The sequence below is a fragment of the Cetorhinus maximus genome, chromosome 4 (assembly GCF_964194155.1).
Source record: "Cetorhinus maximus chromosome 4, sCetMax3.hap1.1, whole genome shotgun sequence".
Classification (NCBI taxonomy): Eukaryota; Metazoa; Chordata; class Chondrichthyes; order Lamniformes; family Cetorhinidae; genus Cetorhinus; species Cetorhinus maximus.
The window spans coordinates 6,552,841-6,579,011 of NC_135882.1; the positions used below are offsets into that span (position 1 = coordinate 6,552,841).

Below are 26,171 nucleotides of genomic sequence, written 5' to 3' on the forward strand. Positions count from 1 at the left end.
TCCACACTCGACTATTCCATGGTACTCCTGGCCGGTCTCTCATATTCCACCCTCGTATACTTGAGTCATCCAAAACTCTGCTACCAATATTTTGACTTGCAGCAAGTCGCGTTCCCCTATCCCCGCTGTGCTCGCTGACCTACATTGGCTCCTGGACCAGCAACGTCTTGATTTTAAAATTCTCATCCTTGTGTCAAATCCCACCCTTCCTATCTCTGTAATCTCCTCCAGCCCCACAAGCCTCTGAGATCTCTGTGATCATCTAATTTTGGCCTCTTGAGCATCTCCACTTTCAATTGCTCCACCATTGGCGGCCATGCCTTCAGCTGCCTGGGCCCCAAGCTCTGGAATTCCCTCCCTTTACCTCTCCGCCTCACTTTCCTCCTTTAAGACTACAAGTTAAAACCTACCTCTTTGACCAAGCTTTTGGTTGTCCAACCTGATATCTCTTTATTTGGTTCAGTGTCATATTTTGTTAATGCCTCTGTGAAGCGCCTTGCGATCCTTTATTATGTTAAAGGCGCTATGCAACTATGTTGTTGTTGTATATGAGTTTATAATCTCAGTACAGTGCTGTTTGGGGAAGCAGATGCTGCGGTCATAACATAAGCATCCTGGTTATTTGGCCCTGCCAAATGATTCGGGTGCGGTTAAGTAGCAATGCCATTAAATATAAAAAAGTTGAAAATGCTGGAAAAACTCAGCAGGCCTGGCAGCAGTTACGGAGAGAGAAACAGAATTAACGTTTCAGGTCGACAGCCTTTTCAACTGACGATTTCTGATATAAAGCCACAACCTGAAATGTTAACTCTCCACAGATGCTGCCACTCCTGCTGAGTATCTCCAGCACTTTCTGCTTTTATTTTGGATTTCCAGCATCTGCAGCACTTTGCGTTTGGAGCCGTGTCATTTAACTTGTCACAGATTAGCTTTAGCCCTCTGATGCAGTTTTTGTATTGAGATTTCTCATCATCCAATCCTTCCATTTCTAATTCTGAACCTTCACTTGCATTGCCAGCAGCTTAGTGAATACGTGGAAAGTGTTGCGTTACAGAATTAATAATTCCACACCTAAGTGCCTCTGCAGTTAAAATGTTGAACGTTCAGCAGCTCTCAGAAGAAATAGTGTTGGGATCATCTTACATTTTCCACGTTTCTCAATCGTGACATGGATACCTAATGCAGTATTTCTTTTGGGTTTATGACAAAATCAAATGTTTGAAAACGGTGTATTGTCATTAGCTGATGGCTCCATAATGATTTGAAGGAAAGAATGTGTGAATCCAGCTTTAAAATTGGAAGTGGAAAGGTTGCACTCTGGGCTGTTGGGGGGTGGGGTGGGGGTGGTGGGGGGATGGTGGTGGTGGGTAGGAGGTGGTTGGATGACTAGTTTAATTGTATTTCGTTGAATAAATTGAATTAATAGTCCTTATTTGTTTAATAATCAATTAGTAAACATTAAACTCACTTGACAACAGCTCAATGGAATGCCTGTACTGCCTTGGAACTATGACAGTCGTAATAACCTACTTTTCATCAAAATGTTTAGCACCATTTTGTTTTCTCAAATACAAGATAATTGGACATCTAAAAATCACTTAAAATTACTGAAACAATTGTGAGCATTTCTATCTGGGTAATTAGCATTGTCATTCCTAAAATGTAATTGTATGCTGTTTATTCTTATCTATAATTGGTTCTGTAAACACTTTCATATACAGTGGAATTGGTAGGCAATCAATGTAGGAGAGTAAAAATGTGCTGAGCTATCCATTACTTAAAGAAAAAATATCCCTTTTTTCATGGGAGTCGAGAATTATTTATAGTGCTTGGTATGAAACAGACACCTTTTCATAATGCTGCAAAAACCATAGCATATTTGTCTGATACAAAGAAGACTTGTGTGGATTTTTATTGTTTTTTTTTTGATGATCGTTTTCTTCTTGTAAATGCTGAATTAACCCTTTTGAACTGATGGAATTTTTGGGTGACATAATTTGTGATTGACTGGTTTCAGCCTTTGTTCCAACAAAGAAATAATAAAAAAAAAGAACTTGCATTCTTATAATGCCTTAAACAACCTCAGGATGCCCCAAAGCACTTCACATTCAGTGAAGCACTTTGAAGTGTTGTGGGTGTTGTAATGTAGGAAACGCCACAGCCGGTGCATGCACAGCAGGATTCTGTGACGAGTGGTGTACCGCAGGGATCGGTGCTGGGGACCCTTGCTGTTTGTAGTGTCCATTAATGATTTAGATGCGAATAAAGGAAGAAAGATCAGTAAGTTCGCAGAAGAAACAAAAATTGATGTCGTAAATAGTGAGGAGGAAAGCCTTAGATTACAGGACGATATAGATGGGCTGGTAAGATGGGCAGCGCAGTGGCAAATGGAATTTAACCCTGAGAAGTGTGAGGTGATGCCTTTTTGGGAGGACTAACACGGCAAGGGATATACACAATGAATGGTAGGATCCTAGTAAGTACAGAGAATCTGAGGGACCTTGGTGTACATGTCTGTAGATCCCTGATGGCAACAGCACAGGTATATAAGGTGGTTAAGAAGGCATATGGGATATTTGCCTTTGTTAGCCGAGGCATAGACTATAAGAGCAGGGAGGTTATGTTGGAGCTGTATAAAATGCCATTTAGGCCACAGCTGGAGTACTGTGTGCATTTCTGGTCGCCACACAACAGGAAGGATGTGATTGTATTGGAGAGGGTGCAGAGGAGATTCACCAGGATGTTGCCTGGGCTGTAGTTTTTCAGCTATGAAGAGAGACTGGATAGGCTCGGGTTGTTTTCCTCAGAGCAGAGAAGGCTGAGGGGGTACCTGATGATAGAGGTATACAAAATTACGAGGGGCATAGATAGGGTAGATAGGAAGAAACCTTTCCCCTTAGCGGAGGTGTCAATAACCAGGGGGCATAAATTGAAGGTAAGGGGCAGGAGGTTTAGAGGGGATTTGAGGAAACTTTTTTTCACCCAGAGGGTGGTTGGAATCTGGAACACACTGCCTGAGGGGGTGGTAGAGGCAGGAACCCTCACAACATTTAAGAAGTATTTAGATGAGCACTTGAAATGCCATAGCATACAGAGCTATGGGCCAAGTGCTGGAAAATGGGATTAGAATAGATAGGTGCTTGATGGCTAGCACAGACATGATGGGCCGAAAGGCCTGTCTCTGTGCTGTATAACTGTGGCTATGAACAACGTGATAATGACCAGATGATTTTATTTTAGGTGTTGGTTGAGGGATAAATATTGGCTAGGATACCAGGGATAACTCCTCTGCTCCTCTTCGAAATAGTGCCAGGAGATCTATGATGTTCACCTGAGGGGCAAACGGCTTTGGTTTAATACCCCATCCAAAAGACGCCATCTCTGACAGTGCAGCCCTTCCTCAGTGCTGCACTGGAGTGTCAGCTTTGATTTTTGTGCTTGAGCCTTTGGAGTGGGACTTGAACCCAGGACCTTCTGACTCAGAGGGGAGAGTGCTACCAGCTGAGATACCAGCTGAGATACTACACAACACAACAGGATAATTCTGTATCAGTAAAGCTAAATAGCAACTTTTCAAACACACGCCCTGGGAGAAAGTGCTCGGTTGAGTTTTTATTATGTGCACGTGACAGCAACAACTTGCATCTATACAGCACCTTCAACATAGTAAAATGTACCAAGGCACGTCACAGGAACATTATCAAAGAAAATTTAATGCAGCCACATAAGGAGATAGTACGGCAGATGATCCAGAGCTTAGTCAAAGAGGTAGGTTTTAAGGAGCATCTTAAATGAGAGAGAAGTGGCGAGGTGGAGAGATTTGGGGAAGGAATTCCAGAGTTTCTGGCCTAGGCAGCTGAAGGCTCAACTTTCAATGGTGGAGCAATTAAATATGGGGATGTGCAAGAGGCCAGAATTGGAGAATGGAGAAATCTTGGAGGTTGTAGGGCAGAAGGAGGTTCCAGAGATGGGGAGGGGTGAGGCCATGGTGAATTAATAATCAGCTAGAATTATTAAGTGTGTGCCATTAATTTAAAAAAAAATGTTTCCCTAATTAATTAGATGCCAAGATTCAAATTCCTTTGGCATTTAGAATATGATCCCCTGGTACCTGTGGCACTCTGAGATTTACTTCATTTGGGGAATTCTAAAAATGCAAGTAGCATTGATTGGAGATTAATTTCCTTACCAATTCTGTGCCTTCTATTCATTGTCCAAGTTTCTGCCTTCAATGTCTCCTTCCTCCTGCATTCCCTCTCTCCCATCCACAGTCATTGTTCCAGTTGTCTCTGATGTAATCCTCCCACCTGCTCCAATTTCCTTTATAAAGTAATGCTGCATCCTCCTGCTCCTGATGCCAGAGGGAGATTCAGAGAAGAAAATTGGAAAATGGGATTTTCTCTGGCTTTCTTGACATCCTGCAACTGTTGTGTTATCACTGTAGTTAGACCCATCCACTGAATTCTTCAGAATAAACTAATACACCCTTAATTGTGGTGACAAATTGAACACCAAGGAAGCCAGTTGAGATCTGTATCAGGCAAGTAGTTGTTGGTTATGGATGGAGACCACATCTCAAGTACTGTGTACAGTTTTGGTCTCCTTATTTAAGGAAAGATATAAATGCATTAGAAGCAGTTCTGAGATGGTTATTTTGACTGATACCTGGGATCACGGGGCCTTACGGTTACCTTACAAGGAAAGGTTGGACAGGCTGGGTCTCTTTCCATTGGATTTTAGAAGATTGAGAGGTGGTCTTATTGAAACATATAAGATCCTGAGAGGACTTGACAGGGTGGATGCTGAAAGGATATTTCCCTGTGTGGGAGAGACTAGAAGTAGGGGACACATTTTAAAAATACGGGGTCTCCCATTTAAGAAGGAGATGTGAAGAAATTTTTTCTGAGTGTTGTGAATCTTTGGAACTCTATTCCCCAGAGCATAGTGGAGGCAGGGTCGATGAATATTTTTAAGGCAGAGATAGAAAGGTTCTTGACTACAAGGGGGTCAAGAACCTATAGGGGGTAGGCAGAATGTGGAGTTGAGGGCCACGATCAGATCAGCCATGATCTTATTGAATGGCGGAGAAGGTTCGAGGGGCCAAATGGCCTAATCCTGCTCCTAATTCATATGTTTGTATGGAGTGATTGGGAGGAAGACAAAATATGTCTCATGCATTTCATATACCTTCAGGTACTGATGAAGTACCTAGATCTTGCAGTCTACTTCCAGTACCAACACTTGTATACAGGCAATTAAAATCCCTATGGTTAAAACATGATAGAACTTTTGTTGTGTAGGTATGTTGTCCTTTTATTTTTTCCTTGTGTTTCTTTCTTTTGTCTCCTTTTGATTTCCCTAGATCTGCGTTGGCTTCTGCTATGGCAGCACCACTATTATAAAATCCTTGTTTTTAGATCCCTCCATAATCTCAGCCCTCTCCCCATCTCTTTAATCTCGTCCAACCCTACAACTTTCAAATCTCTGTGCTCCAATTCCGGCCTCTTGCGCATCCCTGAGTTTCATCACGCCACCATGGCGGCCAAGCTTTCACTTGCCAAGGTCCTAAACTCTGGAATTCCACCCATAAACCTCTTCACCTCTCTAGCTCTGTTTCCTCCTTTAGGATTCTCCTTAAATCTTACGCATTTGACCAAGCTTTTGGTCACCTGTCCTAATGCCCCCTTATATGGACCAGTGTCAAATTGTGTTTGATAATGCTCCTGTGAAGGATCTTGGGATGTTTTAGTACATTAAAAACACTATATGAATGCAGGTTGTTGTGTGTCGATGCTACATTATTTTTATCATTATCATTTATCATTACATAATTTGCTGTCCACTACTTTGGCGGGGGGGAAATATTCAACCAGCTGTCTCAAATTTTTGATGAAGAGTTCATCAAGTTTCATAACTTTGCCTACGTGGCTGAGAGAAGAGTTTGGGTTTAATTTTATTAAGATATTGCTGTGAAATTTAAATTTGCTCCACAAGTGGATAACACTCAGCAGCTCACAAAAATCTAGGATGTTGATTAGATCCATTAGCTTGAGTATCAGGCAGGGTAGTTAACAGAATTGTGTTTCTTGCATATCAAATTAGTTTGAGATAAAGAGGATGGTTCTCCAGCTCCTAGAGATATTCGCACCAGTAATGTTAAAATTGTTACCGTTCAGTGAGCACAGCAAGGGACCTCGCTAAACAGGGTAGGTTCCTCATCCGAGGTAGCAATGTAATGAGCCAATCCTTGGAACTGGGGCTGGTGCAAACGCTCATTTTGCTTCTCTGTCTCTCTCCTGTATTTTTTTCCCTTGTTTCTTTCTATGGTTATCTCTCTCTCTCTCTCTCTCTCTCTCTCTTTCTCTTTTTCTCTCTCCAACCCCCTCAATCCCCCTTCTGCCTCCCTCCCAGGCTACAGTGAGCTTGACTTTGAAACAGTCATTGCGGTCTTCCCTTCCCCACCCCAGCCATGGGAGAGCCGTGAGTTGTTCTAGGTCGAGGCACAAATGCATGTGGCCTGGAATAGGGAGGAAGGTGATGTGATGTCTAGCTTCAGGACTGCTAGCCCAAAAAGCCCAAAAAAAACACACGAAAGGTGATTTTCATGTTTCAAGAAATTAGTATGAAATAGATTCTACCTCACTATAGAAAGCAGCATCCTGTTCATTCATGTATTTCTTGTAAAATAACCAGTTTATTGGTTTACATTTAGCTGCATTTCAATGGAGTGTGCATCAGCTTGCTTTGTGGGAGATGGGAGAATTGTTGGTGAGGGCAAATGCTAGACCACTGAATCCAATCCAATGAAAGGTCTTACTATTAGAGGCAAAAACAGAATTACCTGGAAAAACTCAGCAGGTCTGGCAGCATCGGCGGAGAAGAAAAGAGTTGACGTTTTGAGTCCTCATGACCCTTCAGCAGAACTGAGTGAAGTTAGGAGAGGGGTGAAATATAAGCTGGTTTAAGTTCGGGTGGGGGGGTGGGGGGGGTGGGGGGGTGGGGGGGGTGGGGGGGGGGGGTGGGTGTGTGGGTGGGGGGGGGTGGTGGTTGTAGGGACAAACAAGCAGTGATAGGAGCAGATAATCAAAAGATGTTACAGACAAAGGAACAGGGAGGTGTTAAAGGTGGTGATATTATCTAAGAGAATGTGCTAATTAAGAATGGATGGCAGGACACTCAAAGTACAGCTCTAGTGGAGGTGGGGTGGAAAGACTGACAGGGCATTATAGTTATAGATTTAAAAATAACGGAAATAGGTGGGAAAAGAAAAATCTACATAAATTATTGGAAAAAAAAGGGAGGGGGAAGAAATGGAAATGGGGGTGGGGATGGGGGAGGGAGTTTAAGATCTAAAGTTGTTGAATTCAATATTCAGCCCGGAAGGCTGTAAAGTGCCTAGTTGGAAGATGAGGTGCTGTTCCTCCAGTTTGCGTTGGGCTTCACTGGAACAATGCAGCAAGCCAAGGACAGACATGTGGGCAAGAGAGCAGGGTGGAGTGTTAAAATGGCAAGCGACAGGGAGGTTTGGACCTTTCTTGCGGACAGACCGCAGGTGTTCTGCAAAGCGGTCGCCCAGTTTGCGTTTGGTCTCTCCAATGTAGAGGAGACCGCATTGGGAGCAACGAATGCAGTAGACTAATTTAGAGGAAATGCAAGTGAAATGCTGCTTCACTGAAAGGACTGTTTGGGCCCTTGGACGGTGAGGAGAGAGGAAGTGAAGGGGCAGGTGTTGCATCTTCTGCGTGGGCATGGGGAGGTGCCATAGGTGGGGGTTGAGGAGTAGGGGGTGATGGAGGAGTGGACCAGGGTGTCCCGGTGGGAACGATCCCTACGGAATGCCGCCAGGGGGGGTGAAGGGAAGCTGTGTTTGGTGGTGGCATCATGCTGGAGTTGGCGGAAATGGCGGAGGATGATCCTTTGAATGCGGAGGCTGGTGGGGTGATAAGTGAGGACAAGGGGGACACTATCATGTTTCTGGGAGGGAGGAGAAGGCGTGAGGGCGGATGCGCGGGAGATGGGCTGGACACGGTTGAGGGCCCTGTCAACGACCGTGGGTGGAAAACCTCGGTTAAGGAAGAAGGAGGACATGTCAGAGGAACTGTTTTTGAAGGTAGTATCATCAGAACAGATGCGACGAAGGCGAAGGAACTGAGAGAATGGGATGGAGTCCTTACAGGAAGCGGGGTGTGAGGAGCTGTAGTCGAGGTAGCTGTGGGAGTCGGTAGGCTTGTATATTACAAGCTACCTTCAAAAACAGTTCCTCTGACATGTCCTCCTTCTTCCTTAACCGAGGTTTTCCATCCACGGTCGTTGACAGGGCCCTCAACCGTATCTGGCCCATCTCCCGCGCATCCGCCCTCATACCTTCTCCTCCCTCCCAGAAACATGATAGGGTCCCTCTTGTCCTCACTTATCACCCCACCAGCCTCCGCATTCAAAGGATCATCCTCCGCCATTTCCGCCAACTCCAGCATGATGCCACCACCAAACACAGCTTCCCTTCACCTCCCCTGGCGGCATTCCGTAGGGATCGTTCCCTCCGGGACACCCTGGTCCACTCCTCCATCACCCCCTACTCCTCAACCCCCACCTATGGCACCTCCCCATGCCCACGCAGAAGATGCAACACCTGCCCCTTCACTTCCTCTCTCCTCACCGTCCAAGGGCCCAAACAGTCCTTTCAGTGAAGCAGCATTTCACTGGCATTTCCTCTAAATTAGTCTATTGCATTCGTTGCTCCCAATGCGGTCTCCTCTACATTGGAGAGACCAAACGCAAACTGGGCGACCGCTTTGCAGAACACCTGCGGTCTGTCCGCAAGAAAGACCCAAACCTCCCTGTCGCTTGCCATTTTAACACTCCACCCTGCTCTCTTGTCCACATGTCTGTCCTTGGCTTGCTGCATTGTTCCAGTGAAGCCCAACGCAAACTGGAGGAACAGCACCTCATCTTCCAACTAGGCACTTTACAGCCTTCCGGGCTGAATATTGAATTCAACAACTTTAGATCTTAAACTCCCTCCCCCATCCCCACCCCCATTTCCATTTCTTCCCCCTCCCTTTTTTTTCCAATAATTTATGTAGATTTTTCTTTTCCCACCTATTTCCATTATTTTTAAATCTATAACTATAATGCCCTGTCAGTCTTTCCACCCCACCCCCACTAGAGCTGTACTTTGAGTGTCCTGCCATCCATTCTTAATTAGCACATTCTCTTAGATAATATCACCACCTTTAACACCTCCCTGTTCCTTTGTCTGTAACATCTTTTGATTATCTGCTCCTATCACTGCTTGTTTGTCCCTACAACCCCCCGCCCCCCCCGGAACTTAAACCAGCTTATATTTCACCCCTCTCCTAACTTCACTCAGTTCTGCTGAAGGGTCATGAGGACTCGTCAACTCTTTTCTTCTCCGCCGATGCTGCCAGACCTGCTGAGTTTTTCCAGATAATTCTGTTTTTGTTTTGGATTTCCAGCATCCGCAGTAGTTTTTTGTTTTTATCTTACTATTAGAGGCCCTGGGACATGTTATTGTGTAACTAGGTGGTAAATGTACCCGGAGGTCATAGCTCTGCTTAAGGAAGTGACTGGTGATTTCAATTGGAGAGAATAGCTAATGAAAACTTCAAATTATTAATTTGTCCTAAATGATCAAAATATAAGCTTAGTTTTTTCAATCTTTGTATTTAAAAATGCTTTATTTTCAACTTGTATTTATGGCCTACATTTTGGGCTGGATTTTACACTACATCATCAGCAAGTTTGAAGGTAGGGGGTTGGTGGGGGCACATAAAATCCAGCTGGTGGCCTTCCCACCACCTATGTGCCTGACCTGTCTGAAATTTTATCGGAGGGTGGAGGGGGGGTGTCTGGTGTCCTGCCCGCCCTTGGGTCTATTGAGGCCTTTGAGTGGCCAATGAATGAAGAGCTTTTTTTTAAACTAAGTGAGGTGAAACCATAAACTGGTGCTTTGTGAACAGCAACATTTTATATTTATAAAGCGCCTCTAACATAATAAAAAGTCCCAAAGTGTTTCACAGGGGCATTACAAAACAAAATATGACATTGAAACGCACAAGAAGATTTTAGATCAGATGATCAAAGACTTGGTCAATGAGGTAGGTTTAAGGAGTGTCTTAAAGGAGACAAGTGAGATAGAGAGATGGAGAGGTTTAGGGAGGAAATCCCAGAGCTTGGGACCAAGGCAGCTGAATGCATGGCTATCAATAATGGAGTGATTAAAATTAGGGATGCTAAAAGAGGCCAGAATTAGAGGAGCACCGATATCTCAGTGGGTTGTGTGGCTGGAGGAGACTACAGAGATGGGGAGGGGTGAGGTCATGGAGGGATTTGAAAACAAGGGTGAGAATTTTGAAATCAGGATGTTGCTTGACTGGGAGCCAATGTGGGTCGGCAAGCACAGAGGTGATGGGTGAATGGTACTTGGTGTGAGTTAAGGTCCAGCAGCAGAGTTTTAGATGACCTCAAGTCTACGGAAGTGGAATGTGGGAGACCAGTTGGAGTGCATTACAGAGTATTCAAGTCTAGATCTAATGAGGTAGATAGATGGGTTTATGACTTTGTTACAAATATGACAGAGGCAAAATCTTCCCTCATCGTAAATGCACCTTTTTTTCCAATTGAAGAACTGAAAGTCAAGGCCCATGGCAAATGTAATTATCGGGAAATCTGTGAAGTAATATCATTATCTAGAAATTGGAAGAAATGCGCCAATTTGAATCTAACTAATTTCAAGCACTAAGTTGTTATGTTTCGAACAGGATAAAAATGGGATTAGGATAGAAAGCTGCTTTTGGCCGTGTACTAATTTGTAAAATAGCCAGTTTGCAATAAAGGATCCCTTATTTTCCTGTGTACAGTGTTTTTTTTTCCCCCAGTTGCAGCCCCTGAGTCCTGACCTACATTCAGAAATTAAAGTGCAAAATTTATCTCAATTAGCACAAATATTGAGTTTAGTGCAAATGTGCGATTTACACTGAGACTTTTGTAGATATTTTGCTGCAGCTGGTTAAAGTGTTTCTTCTCCACTGCTAAATTAAAACTCCATATGGTGCTTAGGTATCCCAATTGCATATATAGTTGTAATGTCTCCTCGCAGGATTATAATGTAGCTCATCTACAAAATGGTAAATAATGTAAGACATTTTAAAAATTATTTTAGAACTTTTTTATTTGCTCGCCAAGGTGAGAGCTGCTGGGAATGGGACATCTTAATGGACTCTCATGGGTTGCAATTGGAAACAACATGGAGATAGAACAAGAGATCTCTTACTACAGTATGATTATTTAAAAGCGATTTCACTGAAGGGCTACTGAAGTAGTATCTAGGACTCCCAAGGCAGGCTGTGTAACTTATTAGAGGCAGGCTAAAGGTGCATCGTTGTCCTAATAGGCTGTACTGACCCCAAGATAAGTAAACAACAGTGAAAATGGGCCATCCTCGGACTCAACTTGATGGTTAACTTCAGATAAAGGATGCATAACACATACATCCCCTCTTACCCTGAGGCCCAGATTGTGGCCCCACTACTATTTTTAATTAAGAAACTTTCCATTCCTTTTTCGAGTGCTTCAACAAAATCTGCAATAGCTGTGACTCTCTCACAGAAGCCAGCAGTCCTAATGGTCAGGTAATTACTTTTTGTCATGCTTGGCTTGAGATTTTATACTCTTCTTGGCTCAGCACAAAAATAAACTCCAACATCTACCTCAGAAGATTCCCTTTGTGAGTTTAAAATCTTGGATCACCTCCATCTCCATCCTTTGAGAGTTCTGTGAAAGGAATCCTAAACCTGTAATAAGTTGAATCCTTTTGAGTTGTCTTGCTCTCTAGTATGATTGACCCCCTTACTAATGAACAGGTAGAAGATTTTTCTCGTCCCACATCAATTGCCCTCTCAATAGCCACTGTTAATTTTTGCAAGAAGTGTTTGTACTGTGGGCTAATAGGCACTTGGAAGAGAATTAAGACAACACGGAGTCAAGAATTTTGCCCATTCATCTGGGCTGAACTAAAATTGAGTTCCCAGAGGTGAAGAGGTAAAGTACAAACCAACTGTGCTTAGTAGTCCATTATTATGATTTTTACTAGCTGGTGTTTTTTTATTTTGTATTTTTCTTAAAATTCAGGATCGAAACCTTTCCGCTGTACCCTCTGCAACTTTGCAACAGCACAGTTAGGAGATGCCCGTAATCATGTCAAACGACACCTTGGAGTTCGCGAGTACAAGTGTCACATATGTGGGTAAGTGCTCCAACAATGCTTTCTGTTTCCAAACGGAACGTCTGAGGATGACATTTTTCTGAGGAGAGGTTAAAAAGCCACAGTGCCAGAAAATGTGAAAAAGGTTGTCTGCCTTTTCACACACACCTTTTATTATAGATTACAAGGATTATTCATTTTAACAAAAAGTACTGTATGTTGAGCCCTCCTCCATTACATTCAGTATAGTTGTAAAGGGCAGTTAGTAGTTTTAATGCGTACCTCGAATGCGAACATTTTTGACACAAATTTCATTTCAACCTGTGAAGTTTGAATTAGCTGAATTAAATATTAGTTACCGGCACTAATTCTCATTTTATTGTAGAAGCTAGTAAAAGAGTATTTGGATTAAAGGTTTACCTGTGGTGAATGGTAAGAAACGGGGCTAGTTTCAGAACTAAAGGCACAAGATCTGACTAAGGAAAATGGTGAGAAAAGGGCATCTAATTTGGGTAGCAGTGGAAATCATGAATGTATAGAATTTTAAAAAGGTGGTTGATTTTATTATTTACAGCCTTGTGTGTGATAGCAAGTGAGCCATTGCTCACAAAAATGGAACACCAGAAGTAAAGAAATGTATACTTGGTGAAGTTTGTTTCATTTTAATTAAAAGATTTAGAATGTGGTCTTGAACCCATTTATTTCCTTCTGAATCGAGCTGCTTTCAGCTAATCAAACAATTACTGAACTTGGAGGAATGGAAATAGTATGTTAAGATTTCCAAGATAAATCCAACTGAAAGAATGTTTTAAAATTAGTTGATTTATTTATAAACAATGTTTTGAGTCTGTTTATTGCCTGTTGTAAATAGAATAATGAGTGGTGAGTAGGTTCAACAAGCACATTTTTGTGTCTGTGTCACATCTGTTAACCATTTAGATGATTACAGGTTTAGGATTTCTCCTATGAAAATCAAACCTAATAAAAGGATCCTCCTCGCGCACATACACTCTGATTGCCAGGCTTCATGTTAATAGCTACCATCTTGGTCATTCAGACCTTGGTGGCAATTTGAAATCAATATAGAATCGATATTTTAATCCTGCTGCTTTACAAGCTAAGCTGTTGGCAGCGCACACATCTGCAGACATCTTAATAACGGGCATGAAAACTCTGCAGCTCTTGCCTTTATCCTGGAGGTTGAAAACAAAGCCAGTTTGTGAATTCAAAAGCTACGGTTTTGGGGGTATCTCATCATATAGGAGTTTTCAGTAATGTTACTTTAGTAGCAGTCTTAAATTTTGTGTGATTCTGTGCAATACATTGAGTCTCCATCATATTGCTGTTAGAGTTAAATGTTTAATAGAATATATGTGAGATCAGTGGTCCAAATCCAATTTTAGTTATAAAGCTTGTGCAATATTTTTGTTTTGAAGTATGTTGCAGGTTTTTTTTTAATTTCCAAACTTTATCCTTTTATGCAAAGTCCTAAATTGAAACTCTCAGTTTCCCAAAAAGGGTCAGCAGCTATGTCTGTGCAACTGCATAACTAAAAGAATGTTGTGTTTAATCATTGGTGATCTGCTGGTCAATTAAGGAAGAATTACTGAAAAGTAGTTGGTGGGAGAAGGTAACTATGTTTTTCTCTCAGTATTCAATGTTTCACATTATGATCCAGAAAATAGAGTGGCGGATGATGTTGGTATTTTCATTTTAGTGACCATTGTTAACGTGACTAGTGCCACGAATTATACCTTGTGATTTGACGGCTTTAACACTTTACATGGTTGAGCAGTGATGTAACAACTGAAGCAATAGTAATTGGTGGCAGACTCCTCACAAACATCATATTTTAGTCATCAAACTTCTGTAATGGAGCAATTTTATGGATTTAAAAAAAGTCAAGATGTGTAAGCTTTTTTTATAAATATATTTTGTTGATTTATTTTCTGCTTAGTGGCATGTTTCTCCACAACCCCCTTCCTCCTCCTTCAAATGGTAGAGTCTCTTTAGAATTGCCTCTTTTTCAGCTGATTGTAATAAAGGTGGGTAATAAGTCTTCTTCTCAATTTACAAAAGAAAATGAGTTTGTTAACTATTTCACTGAATCCTTTCAGCCTAGATAAAGCTAAATGAGAGATATGTAGGACATTAAAAATGCCCCAATGTTTGTAAATTTAAAGTAAAGCATTTGGATTTGTAGAAAGAAGATAAACTGCATTTCTGTAGCACCTTTCACGACTTCAGGCTGTACTGAAGTGCTTTATAGCTTATGACGTGAAGTCACTGTTGATATGTAGGAAACGTGACAGCCAGTTTACACATAGCAAGCTCCCACAAAAAGCCATGTGATAATAATGAGCTCATCTGTTTTAAGGATGTTGGCTGAGGGATAAATACTGGCCCAGGAAACTTATAGTACTTGATGTGGAAAGTATTGTCAGTGTTTAATTTCTTAGCAATTGTACATCTGGTTCAGTCTGAAGCAAGCTTCAGGAGAGCTTGCGTGGAGATAAAATCTGAATTGGGTTTAGTAGAAGTTACAAAATGCCAGTTGGAAGCTGGAGCGATTGAAAGTATGTTAATGTGGATGTCCTGGTAGAAGGGAAAAAATGCCATTTATCACCTTGTTACTATTAAGCAGCACCTGTTGGTATTGAATTAAATACATCAGTAATAAATTGCTGCTTGAGAAGAAGCTGCTATTGATGAATAATTAACCTTATTCAATTCAGCTGCTGTCATATGTACATTCAAGGAAAATGGAAAGGACAATTCATTTTGTTTGTTTAAAAACATTTAGCATGCACTATCCAGAGTCGGCAAGTTCTCTCATTTTCTGAGACTGTATCTTGAGTTGGCTATTTTTATCCATTGTCCTGTTGATTTTTCTAGTGTAAAAGTTTGAATTAATTTTTCTAGTTGACAGATCTGTGAAAGCTGATCACACAAAGGTTCAGTGTAATTATTTCACCTAATTCTTGTAGCAAAGCATCAGTTTACTTTGATTGCAGTAATTTTGCTTAAAATGTACAATGCTTACCTATTCTAATGTAGCCTCTGACTCTGTAGCCTGCGTTTCCTGTTGGCCTGTCTTGCATTAAGCTCAATTATTAAGTGTGTTAAATACTGAGGAGAAAGTGCCCTGGTAAATCTTGAAAATGGTTTCCAGTGTACAAGTTCTGGCTTGTAAGGATTAATAATTGTAGTGTTGGATCGAGCTGGTTATGATGGAAAACATTGATACTTAATCTGGTCAGCAAGAGTGGGGGTTGGGGTGGGGGCACGTGGTGGCAGAGACCAAAGAAACAGGCGATATTACGATGCTTGGAGAATTGACCCCTTCAGTATTTGTTAAGCTTTAACATTAATTAAGTGAATATGCAAATTAAGTACTAGTATCAGCTTGATGGTTAAAATGATGCAACATTTTACATTAACACCATGACAATGTCAATTCATTATCATCAATGACTAAATAATTTAGGAAATGCTCAATGGACCCATTAGTTCCTCAACATAAGCAGCTCATGCTGCATTTCTTCATTACCATAATTTTTTCTGGATTATATTTTAAAGGGTAAAGTGATCTTTCAGCAACATTAGCTCTGTAGCCAAAAACAGCAATCCAGTTTGGAGCCTTTGCTTTGCTGCAGCGGTTGATATTTCATTAGTAGAATGGAACAGCTACATTTAAAATAAAGTGCGTTGAAGAAAATTTGTGGCATAAAATACGGCTTTTTATTTTAAGTGTTAATAGTGTTGAATATATGCATGAAATGTACTTTAATTACTTTTCCTAAAGACAGGTAATGTACCTGAGTTGATGGAGGCAGGCTAATGTATATTTTTTTCTCTCCTACTTATGACTGTTATACTGTAGATAAAATACAGCTGTAAGCAGTTACAATTGCAGTAAAATTGTTGTTAGTTGCATTACCTTGTTTAGAGGATGTGAGGGGATCTCTTTGAAGATGATTATAATGTCACTTTCTGACCTTTGCAGCTTGAATAATTGTAAATCATTGCTTCATAATGTGTCAAAGAATGTCTGAACTAGGCAATTAAATGGTAGAATATAATAGACCAAATTATTGCCTGTCATGTTTTCAACAACACAGTTAGTATTTGAGTTACACTTAATCATTACATGCATTAACAACTTCATTGGAATCTGGCACCAGGCTGGGCATGAAATGCGTCGCATTATTTAAATCTTCAATGGTTTAAGTCACTTATTTCTGGTGAACTGTTCCAACACAGAGATTTTCATGAAGTGGGCAGTCCCAAAGGGCATAATTCATTTGCATCAAAGTTTTAGTACCAGATTACTGTGCATTGTTTTTGTAGCAAGATAGCACCAGAGCTAAACAGCCAGAAGTTCAAAAAGAAAATCTTGTGCACTGAATAATAACTTGGAGGCAGAGGCATTAAACAGTTGTGCGGTCTGACATAGAGCGATATTCCAATTCAACTGGTCTGTGCTAATAGCACTTCAGGTTGGAAGGTATGATATTTGCAGAATAACTCCTTGTTTGGGTTTCTTTTGCCTTTTTGAATGCCCTCTCCATATTAGGAATGACAGTGGGCCATTCAGCCCTTCGAGCCTGTTTAGTTTGATAATGGCTGGTCTACATCTTAATTCTGTCTACCTGCCTCGATCGCGTAACCCTTAATACCCTTGCCTAACAAAAAGCTACCAATCTTAGTCTTGAAATTTTCACTTGGTGTCCAACCTCAACAGCGTTTTCGCTGTTATTTTGCATTAAGGGCCAAAACTGAAAATTCATAATCAATACTATCTTTGGGATGTTTGACAAACATCAAGTAAAGCATTTCATGCATTAAATATTAAATTTACATCACACCTTCCATGACCTCGGGGTGTCCCAGAGCACTTTACAGCCAATGGCTACTTTTCGAAGTGTAATAAGTAGTGTAATGCAGGAAGCATGGCAGCTAATTTGTGCACAGCAAGCTCCCACAAATAGCAATGTGATAATGACCAGATAACCTGTTTTACTGCTTTTAGCAGTGGCTGGTGATCTCCTCTTCGTGGTGTGTTCCCAATCTCAGAATGCCATCAACTGGAGGGGGAAAGCAGAAATCATCATTTCCCCAGTGAGGTGAACCCACATTAAGCTATGCTCATCCAATTTCGGACTGGCCTGATGAGCAGCATTTATTGAATCATGCAAACACTTTGCCTGACCACTATTTTGCTGTGGGAATGTAGTTATATGACTGGAAAGGACAATGAAGAGAGGACAAAACAAAAAGAAAGCAAGGGAGAGAGAGAAGTTGTAAGTTACGCTGTTGAAGCCATTTCCAGTTGTTAGTTTTCTACCACTTGGACTTTATACTGGGTTTGCTGCAACTCCACTTTTGTGCAAAGCTGCATTTTTAAATTGCTCAGACTGTCCTTTGGGCCACCTGGGAAGTTTATAAACTCACTTTTGACTCTTGCTGATGCTATGAGCACATGTGCAACTCATGCTTTTGCTATCAACAGATTACTGCCTGGGATGTGTAACTCCCAGACATCCAACATACATCTGTTATCATGAATTCCATTGTGAGGTGTAGTCAGCAGCATAACTTGCACCTACTAGTGGAGCTTTAAACTGTATTGGGCTAACCTTGGAGGCTTGACCGGTATTTATGATTAAACTGGAGCGTAACCAGGTAAGATTGTGAATCCCATAGGAAGCTCAGATATTTCAACAGCAGCTTACACACAAAAGGATATTTGAATAAGAGGAAAATGGTGGAACTGTGCAGCAAATGAGATTTGGATGACCAGAGTCATTGTTGAAGGTCTTGAGGGACTTTGGGATGGAGAGAGAGATGAGGTAGTTGACAGAATGACCCCAAATAAGGACATAAAAAATAAGAGCAGGAGTAGGCTATTCAGCCCCCGAGCCTGCTCTGCTGTTCAATAAGATCTAATGGAGAATCGCAAGGCATATCATGTGAAGTTTGGAATGGGGTCAAACTTAAACTTAAGGTTACAGGCTGGGATTGGTAAATATTAAAGCTGCAATAAAGCATGGGCCAGAACAGGTCTGAGGACAAGACCAAGGATCTTGAAATTGATCCACAGAATAATGGAATTTGGCAAATAAATGAGACCTTCCTTATGCTGATGTCAACCTGGGGCAGAGGGTTAAGGATCATTTGACTTTTGGAAATGGTGAAGTTGAGATGGCCACAGAGGAGGGCATTGCAGAAATAGATCCTTGAATGGATATGTACATAGTTGAGTATTTTGGCAGCAGAGATTTTGCCTTTCTTGTGTGGTATGTTTGCCTGTAATGGCAGGGTTTAGATGGAGAATTTAGCTCCTGGTAAATCCTGAATGGGAGCACACAGCTCGCACACTAAGCAGGAAGCTAAGCGATCAACGTTCTTGGAGTGGTTGGAAAGGGGCCATGGTGAGGGATCAGATGTGCTGTGTGAGGCCCTGATTTGGGTCAAAAGGATCACCTGGAGTCTGCACCTCCGGGTTTTCCTGAGGGAGGTTAAACAGGACAGGGCTCAAACCATGTAAATGCCAGTGAGAGTGGGTCATCGTAACTTTGGGAATGTCAGTAATCACTGTATGGCAAAATTCATTGATGCAACTAGATTCAGCATTACATAGAAGTTGGAGCACATAAATAGACCATTCAGCTCAACTATGCTAGCATTTGTGCTTTACATGAACCTCCACCATATCCTTCCATTCCTTTCTCCCTCTTGTGTTTGTCCAGCTTCCCCTTAAATAAATCTATACTATTCACCTCAACCACTTCTTGTGGTAGCAAGTTCCATATTCTCACCACACTTCGGGTAAAGATGTTTGTCCTGAATGCTTTATTGGGTTTATTAGGAACTACCTTTTGCTTGTAGCCCGCTCGTTTTGGCATCTTGCCCCACAGGTGCATCTACCCTATCAAACCCCTTCATAATCTTAAAGACTACTATCAGGTCACCCCTCAGCTTCCTCTTTTTGAGAAGAGGATTGTTGAATATCTGGGAATAAATGCAGGTTTGCAACCCGCTTCTAGCATCATCTTTCAATCTGTAAATAAATAACACTGGTTTAAATGCCCTGCACAGTATTTTGGTTGCTGTGTCTGTGTTACACAAATTGGAGAGCGTTGAAGTGTAATTTTAAAATGCTGATTTTTGGTTTTGTAATGGATTAGGATTAACAGTTTTATTTTCCAAGCTCTTTGAGAAATAATACTTTTAAAATGGTATCTCCCTTCCTTCAGATGCCCACACTGTACATCAGTTACTGGCCTCGGGCTGAAAGCTGACTTGCCGCTTTAGCCAGTGTTGTTTCTTGAGCTGTTTCTGTTGGGAGCTGTGACTGTGGTTCCTACTCTTTGTGGGCAATTGCCTTTCTTGCATGGCATGTTTGCCCCTAATAGCAGAGCTTAGATGGAGAATTTAGCTCCTGGTAAATCCTGAATGGGAGCACACAGCTAGCATGCTAAGCACCCAAGCATATTAATAGGCTTAAAAAATATATATAGGACTGAATTTTTCAGATGGAGGGGTTTCCCTTCTGGCCGCCTGAACAGTCTCTGTCTGCACCGCATCCATTTCACACTTGAATGAGCTTCAGTGGGCTGCAGGCAGGACGTCTGCCCCTCACTTGGGAAGAACTCCCACCGTGGAGAGCTGCCGACCAATCCGATTGGCCGCCAGCTCTCCAGTCACTGCAGCAAGATTTGCAGTGGACTAAAGGTGAACTTCAAGAAAGTGCCTGAGCCTAAGTCCTGGGACTGGAGGGCAAGGTAAGTTTAAGGGGCTCCGTGGTGGGAAGGGGAAGGCCTGGAGGGGCACAAAGGGGGCAATCGGGGTGTCGGGAGAGAGGCTAGGGGGTGGGGGGAGGGGTGCGGGAAAGGGAGGTTCACCGGCCAACAGACCTTAAGGGGTGGGGGTGGGGAGCGGCCGAAGTCGGAAGGGGGCTTCTGAAGTAGCCGCCCTCCCCCCTACCCACTTTCCCGCCCGAGCTCTAAGCCCGTTCATTTTCAGGCCTCCCTTATGCCAGGTAAACCTCCCACCAGCCTAAAAATTGAGGCTGGGCAAGAAACGGCCCTTAAGTAGTCAATAATTGGCCACTTAAAGGCCTCAACTGGGGCAAGGGCAAGTGTCTTGTCCGAGGCCTTGTCCACCCCAGTGTAAAATCGCTGCGAGGTCAGGGCGGATGGGAACCTGGAGGGAATTCCATTCCTTCAATTTCAAGCCCCCCCCAACCTAAAAGCTGGCTGGCAGGGAGGCATGAAGTTCAGATCCTAGTGTTTTTTTATTACTCCCTTTGTTTTTCTCTCCGTTAGGTAATTTCACTGGCTGGATAACAATTGTTCCTCAGATGGACAAACTGCTGCCAGGCCAATGGCTCTTTGAAGTGGCATCTTTGTGACAAAGTGCTTAGCCTCCACTTAACCCCATCAAAATCTATCTGAGGTGGTGAACTCGGTTAGAACTAGTTTTGATCACCTAGACAGAGAGGAATTTCCCAGATTCTATCCCCCCCACCCCCAAATTGGCCCTGTATTGTGGGTATGAATTCAAGACCCACCACACTCTGCTGTTGTAAATGTTCCATCTTGAAGCAAAGACAGAACTTGTATTTATATAGTGCCTTTCAAAACCTCAGGACGATCCAAGCACTTTACAGCTAATAGAGTACTTCTGAAGTGTTGTCACTGTTGAAATGTAGGAAAACAGGGAAGCCAATTTGCATACAGCAAGCTCCCACAAACAACAATGTGCTAATGACTCGATCATCTGTTTCAGTATTGTTGGCTGAGAGATAAATATTGGTTAGGACACTGCGGAGAACATCCCTGCTCTTCTTCAAAATAATAGGGCCATGGGATCTTTTACGTCCAGCTGAGAGGGAAGATGAAGCCTTGATCTAACATCTCTTCCAAAGGACAGCACAGCGCTTACTCAGTAATGCACTGGGAGTGGCAGCCTGGATTATGTCTTCGAGTATCTGGAGTGGGCCTTGACCCCACAACCTTCTGAATCAGAGGCAAGAGTACTACCCACTTAGCCACAGTTGACAACTTCAGATTTCAAGCATCTATATAGTATTTTGCTTTGTTTAATGCCAAAACTGATCTTGCTGATTGAAGGTTAATAGATCAAATCCTTCTAACTAAACAGATGCTCTCTATACTACATAACTATGTAACTTTCTTTAAAATTGTTGTTTGAATTTATAATATCCTTCCCTCCTTTTCAAAAAGTAGTGACTCATGTTGTGACATGGCTTCCTGAATAGCCTTCTGATCTCTCACTCATGAATGAATCTCAGCCGTAATTGTTTGATATGCTTATTGATGAACAAACTTGAGCCTGATCTTTTCCTCATCTGATTACATTATGAATCATAAAATGGCCATCAGGAGCAGAAGCTCTGATGATCTTAAAGAAAAATCTTCTGCCCCTTTCGCCCCCTTGCCCATTGTAGTGCTCGAACCGATAGGCAGAAATCAGGTAATGCAATACACACTTAAAAGGGCCTGGGCCCTTTCCCTGCCATTGTAGCCCAGTATCATAGCAGTATTCTATTTGATAAAAATGATCATTTTGAAAGAATGTCACAATTACTCTCTTTTAAAAGGCAGGATTATCATTACCTTGCATTCTCTTGCAAATTAGCGTGGGAGTCCAAGCTGCAAATTGTAATGGGGAGAGAAAAGTAAAACCGGACTTTGTAACGTTTTGGAACTGGAACGGTCAACTCTTTTTAATACCCTGTGATGGGGCTGCTGCTGTTATTAGTTGTGTAGCGATGTTTCCAGCCTGCTCTCACTGTCCCTCAATTTGAAAATTGGTTGCCAGGTGTCCTCAATCAGATGACTGAGTCTTGATAAGGTATAATCAAATTTAAATTTTCCCAGACTGTTGCATTTGTGTTATGCAGTGAAACATGCTTATTATCACATCATTTTATATCATAATCTGATTATCATAGAACTTCAAAATGGCAAACCATTTTCAATTAATTTCCCTATAATTTAACCCAATTTATGTTATGATAGAGCACATTCAAAGCTGCACGACCTCTCTCAGTTTTTATTTATTTTTTTATATTATTTTGAAAGTGTTCCTCAAAATAATTGCCTCCTGCAAAAAAAAAAGCCAGAATTTTTTTTGAAGATGTATGAATTCATATAATAATATGTCATGGTGTTTCATGGCTGGATTGATTGAGTGCATTTACAGTGAACAGAAGGAAGCTTAGTGTTTGCATCAGGTAGGTAGGTGATTGTTTGGAGCTGTGTGTATTTGGATGGCTTCTTTTTTAGGTGAGTTAACATCCTATACCTTTCCTTGTTTGATCATGAGGGAGCTCAATTATATAAACGAGAGGTTGTTCAGTTTTATGAAAATATAATTGCACTTCATTCTGTACGAATATAATTTAAATTACGGTTCCCCCCACACTCTTTACCCCCCCCCCCCCCCCACATCACCACCACCACCACGATGTCAGTGCAACTTTTGCAAGTGATGTTTTGGCAGCCACACGAGTCTTGCAAAAGCATCAAGGGTATATTAACACATCAAAATGAATGGATTTCTAATGGCTAGAAAACATGTAATTTGGAAGAACTCAATAATTTTGGGATCAATCAAAACTGAAGAAACTTTAGTAAGTCTGCAACTTTACTAAATACAGCTTTATTGAAACATTGGCGGATGAAGAATTAACCCGTTAACTGTATGTTCTTTTAAAGAAGTCGGTGTTTCAGTACAAAACGTGCGGTTATTTATCGTGCAGTTCTGTGAACATTCTAGAATTATTCGATGTTTAAAGACCAGCCTTTTTTTTAAATAAAACTGAAGAAAAGGCGAAACTTCAGATTGTTGTGAAACAGTCAGCCATGAAAACTGAAACCGTTTTCGTAGTTGAGTTATAAAATATATTTCACTTCTGCTTACCAAACTGATTTGAAGAACTTTCAGTTCAAACGAAGCATTAACCACATAGGAGGTGCTAATACTTTACTGTTTAATATACCTACACTCAATCAGGATTGATACATACAAGAGTTAGCTGATTGGCATTCCTCCGGTATAGGCATTCTTGTGAATAGGGATCAGGATTCAAAGATGCTAATTAATGAGTGTTGAATTGGACCTGTAACATTGCATCAGAAGAAATTATTATTTAATAAAATATAGCCGAAATCTGTACCTGATCAGAATGATTTTGTTTTTCAGTTTGGGGGAATTATGCAGGGATCTATATTTTTGCATCAGCTTTATCTTCAAAGAACATCCAGATATTGTGTGGTAATTAAGATTAAAATCTGGAGGCATAAATGTCTGGATAATAGGTCATCTTTACCTTTTGGTTTTTTTCATGTGTGTTGTCAGTACAGTTTACTGCAGCTTGAGATGCTAAGGGACATCATACTATTACATGCTTGTGTGAAGACTTAATATTCTCACGCAGTTTTTAATTGGAAGTTTAGATAGCTTACCTTTGAAAAATTAATTCATTGTCTTTATCTACTTTTAAAAAAAATTATTTTATAATTTCTGCTGTGGCTTGAGAAAGACAAACTGTGGAAGTTATGATTAAAAATGTCTGGACTGTCATCTTTAAAGGACAGATCTAAAATACCATGTTTTGAAAATGACATTATTAAAATAGTGGAAATTACACGTTGGTTATGAAAAAATGTTTTGAGAAGATTCGTGAATCTTGTACTTGCAGTTTTTCAGGAGATGAAGTTAATGACTGATTAACAACAGCAATTAAAAGATGAGAAAAAGGCATATAATTAAAATTGCAGCACTTGCTTTGTCAAGTAAGCGTGTCATCTATTGTATAGTTGTTAAAAGCAAAAGGAAAGAAACCAGCATTTAATTTAGTCTCGTTTTAAACAGGAGACTGATAATTTGCCTGTAGATGCATGCTTGAAGGTTGTAACTCATGTTTAACCGAGGCTGTGTCATTAGAAGTTCACAGCCATGTATTTTCTGTTGACAGTCATCGACAGCGAATATTTGGCAGTCAGAAGTAATTTAACTTAATTAATGGGATGCATATTTGATGGAGGAATAAAATATTCAAGCTCAGCAAAGTGGAAAAAGGAAAGATTTAGTGGGAGTAAAAGGTTGAAGAATGTAATTTGTGCATTCATTTTGCTGCTCAGAATTATGAATTGTCTAATGGTGATATAAAAGCCTAGCTGATTCTTAGATGGAAATGTGCTATCCCTTAACAAATAAAGCCATCAGAGTGACAGTCTATGATTAAATTGATAGTGGGGGTAAGTTCACGGTAAGAAACGTTACACTGTATTTGAAATCTATTCCGAATAAAAGTTGACCCCCAAGATTTGGAACATTCAGTATATATTTTTAATAGTATTATTATTCTGCTGTTGAACCAGACTACTGTAAGTTAATGCAGTGCCCTTAATCTTCCATGGCACAATTTAATTGGCTTCTCGTGGAAATAGATTATTTCGTGATGAAATTGCTTTGTAATTTGATAGTGGAGAAAGTGACACCTGCTTTTAACACCTTGAACAATTGAACTTAGTGCTGTCCTGACAACTTAAGGATATAATAAATTCTAAGAAGTGTGAGCCAAAGCGCATTTTTTGTTGATTTGTATATACTGAATAGGACACAGAAATTGAATTATGAATTGTAATATTATGTGGGCTTATTTTATACAATCTTTCTGTTTTTGTACCTTAATCTATATTGTGCACTTACCAGGGATAAAGCTAACAATTTAATCAATGTTTAGAAAGAAAGATGTGCATTTATGGTAGAGCCTTTCACAACTTGGGACATCGCAAAGCACTTTACAGCCAATGGAGTACTTTTGAAGTGTGGTCGCTGTTGTAATGTATGAAATGTGACAGCTATTTTGCACATAGGAAGCTCCCACAAGCAGCAGTGTGATGATGACCAGATAACCTGTTTTTAATGCTGATGTTTGCGGGATAAATGTTGAGCAGGACATTGGGGAGAACTCCCCTGCTCTTCTTTGAAATAGTGCCTAGGGATCTTTTACCGAGGGGACAGATGGAGCTGGGTTTGATGTCCCACCTGAATGACACTGCAGCACGCCCTCAGTACTGGCACTGAAGTGTCAGTCCAGCATGTCCTGCAGGAGTGTAGAGTTTGTCCATTGCTACCCTTGAAATGCAAAACACTTAACAAAATGTTATAGAGAATGAATATAATTCGCAGTATTACACTAGAAAAGGTAAGCTCCTGTCAATAGTGGTATAGTGTTTAGCAGATAGTGTCCATTATCATCATGGATCAGTATGTTAATATTTAATCCATTCGAAGGACGATAGAGGCAGAAGTTTTTTTACAAAATGTCCAACTGAGTCAGCTGCCAATGGAAAATGCACACTCTATCAAACAGCCAGTAGTGGGAATGGGAGGAGGCCATATGGCCCCTTGAGTCTGTTCTGCCATTCAATTAAGTCATGGTTGGTCTGAATCTTAACTCCACTTATCTGCCTAGGTTCCATAACCCTTGATATCCTTGCCTGACGAAAATTTACCCATCTCAGTCTTGAAATTTTTAATTGACCCCCCATCCTCCACAGCTTTTCCAGAGGAGTGAACAGAAGGTTGACCCACTGGAAGTTGTGCAAAGTTGACCTGCAGACGGTGTAGATGGACAGACCCTGCTAAGTTTCGAACTACTGAAGCACGATGTCGATTTAAAAACACCCTGACCTGTTTTCCCTTTCCCCAAAATGTATTGTGCAATGCATTCAACCCTGTGTATATGTGAATAAGTCCAACCAGGAACCACTATAATTCACAATTCTTAAAAACTTTGCTGATAGACGTTGCCATTGAGTGTTTTGAAATGACTGGTCCAGAAGGTAGTCTTTCTTATCTGTTGACAAAACACTGAGTTTCTGAGTATGCAACATTTGAGTGTAAA

At 41.1% G+C, this 26,171-nt stretch overlaps 1 protein-coding gene across 4 annotated transcripts in view; it reads left to right on the plus strand.

Annotated features, from left to right (window-relative positions):
• The window catches only part of znf407 (zinc finger protein 407), a 438,369-nt gene that overhangs the window by 43,823 nt on the left and 368,375 nt on the right, over positions 1-26,171 (plus strand). For all 4 annotated transcript variants that reach the window (XM_078539891.1, XM_078539888.1, XM_078539892.1 and 1 more), the window contains exon 3: positions 12,151-12,265. In XM_078539891.1, the coding sequence (XP_078396017.1) occupies positions 12,151-12,265 (115 nt within the window). The remainder of the gene's footprint in view (positions 1-12,150; positions 12,266-26,171) is intronic.